Source organism: Triticum urartu, unplaced genomic scaffold, assembly GCF_003073215.2.
Source record: "Triticum urartu cultivar G1812 unplaced genomic scaffold, Tu2.1 TuUngrouped_contig_5080, whole genome shotgun sequence".
In the NCBI taxonomy this organism is placed as follows: domain Eukaryota; kingdom Viridiplantae; phylum Streptophyta; class Magnoliopsida; order Poales; family Poaceae; genus Triticum; species Triticum urartu.
The window spans coordinates 1-5052 of record NW_024115724.1 but is presented as its reverse complement, the minus strand read 5'-3'; the positions used below and the strand labels follow the sequence as shown (position 1 = coordinate 5052).

The following is a 5052-nucleotide window of genomic DNA, read 5'->3' as shown; positions in this document are numbered from 1 at the left end:
TTCCAAGGGTCGTCGGGGCGGGACAACCCGTCCTTGTTCCACCGTCGGTCATTCCAGGCCGGGCGCAGCCGGAGCCTGAGGATGGAGGGCGACATCCTCGCCCCCAGGCTCGACCGCCGGTACAGCGTCAACGACCGCGTCATGTACGGCAGCAGGCCGAGCGACTACCAAGCCAACTACCACCGGTGGGAGGACGAGAACAACGACGGCGAGTCGCCCAGCACGGTGTTCTCGCCGATGTCGTATGGGTACGGCAATGCGCCGCCGTACGTGGAAGAAACCAATGGGACGGCTGCTGGCCACACGAGGTAAAAATAGTATTCAGCTCAGTCCATTCATGGCTAATTAAACTGGAGTATATCCCTTTGAATTATTTTTTTCCAAATTGCACCTCTGTTTTGATGAGATTTAGTGCTCTTGTTCTTTGGTGAAAACCTGGTAGGTACTGCCTTGTTGCAAGCAAGCAAATGGTTGGGTTGTTCCTCATGGTTTGGGCTAGGAGAGAAATAAAGAGTGACATACGGAATCTCAAGGTCTCTTGTGTCGGCAGAGGATTGATGGGGTATCTTGGAAACAAGGTGAGGACATGAGTGAATTTCGAGGAAAACATTACACTTTTGGTAGCTTTGGAACTCGATCGATGAGAAATTAAGGGTTTATTTTCCAGGGCTCGATTTCCGTTAGCATGCTATTGCACCAAACGAGCTTCTGCTTCGTCTGCAGTCACCTGACATCAGGGCACAAGGACGGCGACGAGCACCGCCGAAATTCTGATGTCATGGAAATCCTGAGAAAAACCAGGTTTCCAATGGTTTATGGGCAATATGAAAGATCGGCTGAAACTGTCCTAGAGCATGAGTAAGCAATGCAGATCAGTTTGAGCTCATAGGAATTTTCATAGCAACTTGCAGTTGCATTTTCTTATGAAATATTGTTTTCCTGCATAGTCGAATCGTTTGGCTTGGGGACCTGAATTACCGGATAGCGCTTTCTTACCGGGCAGTGAAGGCCCTTGTGGAGATGCGCGACTGGAAAGCATTGTTAGAGAAAGATCAGGTGAGAGCTTAGCAACAACTCACTCATGAACACAGTGCACATACCTACCTAATGTTACAAAGCCAAAAGGTCAAGTAGACTTCTGATGAGTAGGCATGAAATGCCGGTGGTTTCAGCTGAGGAGCGAGCAAAGAGGCGGCCGCGTCTTCCCCGGGTGGAATGAGGGGAGGATATACTTCCCGCCGACATACAAATACTCGAATAACTCTGACAAATATGCAGGGGAAGACATGAATCAGAAGGAGAAGAAGAGAACACCTGCATGGTATGGTAATTTAAAGCACATTGTTGCATTGCATAATGTTTTGCCAGATTATGTACAGTTAGAAAGGAAACTCAGTGATCTGTTTGTACAGGTGCGACCGTATTTTGTGGTACGGGAGAGGCCTTAGCCAACTATCCTATGTCCGGGGAGAGTCGCGCTTCTCTGACCATAGACCTGTGTACAGCATGTTCAGTGCAGAAGTAGAGTCCATCAATCACAGCCGGATACAGAAGATGAGTTCTTCAAGCTCGCAACTCGACATCGAGGAATTGCTGCCCTATTCATATGGGTACACCGACATCAACCCGTATGGATACACTGATCTTAATTTCTACTAGAGTGGAATTCAGAACGAGCCTTCATGCCTCATGGGATTGGGAGGTACACTTGAGAAATTGTAAGCCCAGTGCTGAGCCTGAATTGCGTTGCAACGTCAGTCTTTGTTGACAACAGAGGATAGCGTATGCGGTGAAGCCAATTGGTGCTCTTTTTTGCAGTATAAACCAAGTTAGGAAGAGATTGCAGGCAGCAGAAAGTGAGATGTTTCACTGACTCCATACAGATAAAATGATAACAGAAAATAACATACCTTACATAACTCATACAATGGGCAGGTAGTATCAGCCGTTGTCCCATCTGAAATCCAATCTGTGACTTCGGCCAAAGCAGATATATGCTGCCAGATAGAAATGGCGAGTGTTTCCCAGAATTTTTTCCTGTACATTGTAAGACAATTTCTTCCATTATTTTTGGTTGCTGTGAGAAAACGACAAGACTCGCGTCGTGAGATCCTTGTTTTTCTTGGCTTTTGAGAGCTGTAAAAAAGATCATGAATGCATGCAGTGTTTATACTCATTTTTCTGGATGGAATAGAGAAGCAGGTGTACGTCATGATCACGAGGCATGTGTTGCTGTAGCAGCACTACTTGATCCGTAGTGAGCTGACAGAAAGGCTCCTGGTCAAATTCAGAACGAGCCTTCATGCCTTTTGGTCTTGTTTGTAGGTGGCATGAAAAACAAAGCATAATAGCTACTCCCTCTGTCTCATAATATAAGAGTGTTGTTGATACTCGCTCTTCCTTTGTCCCATAATATAAGCATTTTTGACACTCGCTCTTATATTATGAGACGAAGGGAGTAATATCTTGATCAATAAAGCGAATATCTGAAGCCATCGCCACAACTACCACCACAAATTAATCCTTGGCGGCGAGCGATGGCGCACGACGTGCGGGACGTGTGAATGGCGTGTCTCGTTGGCCGCCGATCTCATGGCGCGCACCCTCTCCTTCTCCGACGGGGAGCTCCTCCTCCGACGAGAGGCGCTTCAACTCATACTCATGGACGGGCGAGGCGTCATCATCGATGCGCGCTCCCTGCGCGCGGGCGAGTCAGTCGATATAGGCAATGTCGTCTCGTTCCCATGTCACTGCAAAAGGTATGTGATCGCTTGACGGCGGCAAGCTCATCGCCGGCGAATACATTGAAGGGCACGGGGCATGTGGGTGCGGTACACGGGCGAGACGGGGGGAGGTGCACGGGTAACCAGTCTCTGGGCAGTGCGAGCCTGACCTCTCCTACCTACCCATCCATGGCGGATGCTCAACAAGTGGGAGCACATCCAATCCTCCATTCTCACCCACGGGTGCATCACAGTGATATCAAATCCCCCCACCGCCTCCTGTGCTTGACCTAGAAACTGCATTTGCCCACTTCTGGACAGTGGCGAAAAACCCTAGATCTAGCCCATCAATTGATTTGAGATGGTGGAAAGGCAAGGTGGGTGTGTTGGGGAACATTGTATGGGAAACAAAAAATTTCCTACGCTCACCAAGATCAATCTAGGAGATGAACATCTATGAGAGGAGAGATTGCATGTACATACCCTTGTAGATCGCTAAGAGGAAGCATTAAGAAACGCGGATGATATAGTCGAACGTCTTCACGATTCGTCCCGTGAACTCCCGATCCAAGTGTCAAACGGACGGCACCTCCGCGTTCAACACACATACAGCTTGATGATGTCTTCACCTCCTCGATCCAGCGTGCTATGGTGAAGTAGTAGCTCGAGTCCTCCGGAAGCACGACGGCATGGCGGCGGCGGCGGTGGTGGAATCTTAGCAGAGCTTCGCTAAACACTACAGAGAAGAAGAGGGTTACGAGGGAGAGGAAGGGCAGCGCAGTGGCAGTACTTGGGTGCGGCTGCCCTCCCTCTACCCCTCTATATATAGAGGGAAGGGGGAGGAGGGGGGGCGGCCACAACGGGGAAACCCTAGATGGGTTTGGGCGCCTCCCACCTAGGAGGCTTGGCCCCCAAGGCAAAGGGGTGGGCAGCCCTAGGGGGCGCCCCCACCTCCTCTGGTTACGTGGGATGGGTGAGGGGGTGCGCACAGCCCCTTAGTGGGCTGGTGTGCCCCCTCCCCTTGGCCCATGAGCCCCCCTCAACACTTGTCGGGGGCCCCCGAAACCCCTTTCGATCATCCTGGCCATAACCGGGTGCCCCTGGAACACTTCCGGACTCCGATACCCTTCGTTCTACATATCAATCTTCATTTTCGGACCATTTCAGAGTTCCTCGTCACGTCCGGGATCTCATCCGAGACTCCGAACAACTTTCAGTAACCACCATAATGACTCGACTATACTTATATCGTCATCAAACGTTAAGTGTGTAGACCTTGCGGGTTTGAGAACTATGCAGACGTGACCGAGACACCTCTACGGTCATTAACCAATAGCAGGACCTGGATGCCCATATTGGTTCCTACATATTCTATGAAGATCTTTATCGGTCGAACCTCGATGTCAGGGATTCAGACAATCCCGTATGTAGTTCCCTTTTTCTATCGGTATGTTACTTGCCCGAGATTCGATCGTCGGTATCACCATACCTAGTTCTATCCCATTACCGGCAAGTCTCTTTACTCATTCCGTAATACAAGATCCCGTGACTAACTCATTAGTCACATTGCTTGCAAGCCTGTTGTGATGTTGTATTACCGAGTGGGCCCTAAGATACCTCTCCATCATATGGAGTGACAAATCCCGGTCTTGATCCATGCCAACTCTGTAGAGCACCTTTATAGTCACCCAGTTACGTTGCGATGTTTGGTATACACAAGGTACTCCTCCGGTGTCAGTGAGTTGCATGATCTCATGGTCATAGGAACATACACTTGACATGCAGAAAACGATAGCAATAAACTTGATATGATCATATGCTACGTTCATAGTTTGAGTCTTGTCAATCACATAATTCTCCTAATGATGTGACCCCGTTATCAAATAACAACTCATGTCTATGACTAGGAAACCATAGCCATCTTTGATCAACGAGCTAGTCCGGTAGAGGCTCACTAGGGACATGTTGTTGTCTATGTATCCACACATGCATTTGAGTTTCCGGTCAATACAATTATAGCATGGATAATAAATGATTATCATGAACAAGGAAATATAATAATAACCACTTTATTATCGCCTCTAGGGCATATTTTGAACTGGGTGGAGATCCACGTTCGTTTGCGGAGGTAGCTGCTGATAGATATGATAAGATAATATTTTTGGTATTTTTATGATAAAGAGAAATAAAGATGCAAAGTAAAATAAATGGCAATAGAAACAACTAAGTATTGGAAGATTAATATGATAGAAGATAGACCCGGGGGCCATAGGTTTCACTAGTAGCTTCTCTCAAGAGCATAAGTATTACGGTGGGTAAACGAATTACT

At 48.1% G+C, this 5052-nt stretch overlaps 1 protein-coding gene across 1 annotated transcript; it reads left to right on the top strand.

Moving 5' to 3' along the window:
- Positions 1-2203, top strand: LOC125528744 (type I inositol polyphosphate 5-phosphatase 4-like; the record flags this gene model as incomplete). Its single annotated transcript, XM_048693183.1, is given in 6 exon segments — positions 1-308; positions 443-578; positions 668-858; positions 948-1056; positions 1173-1321; positions 1413-2203. Coding segments are annotated over 6 exon segments (1140 nt in total), but the record flags the coding sequence as incomplete, so codon positions are not given.
- Between the last annotated feature and the right edge of the window lie 2849 nt (positions 2204-5052).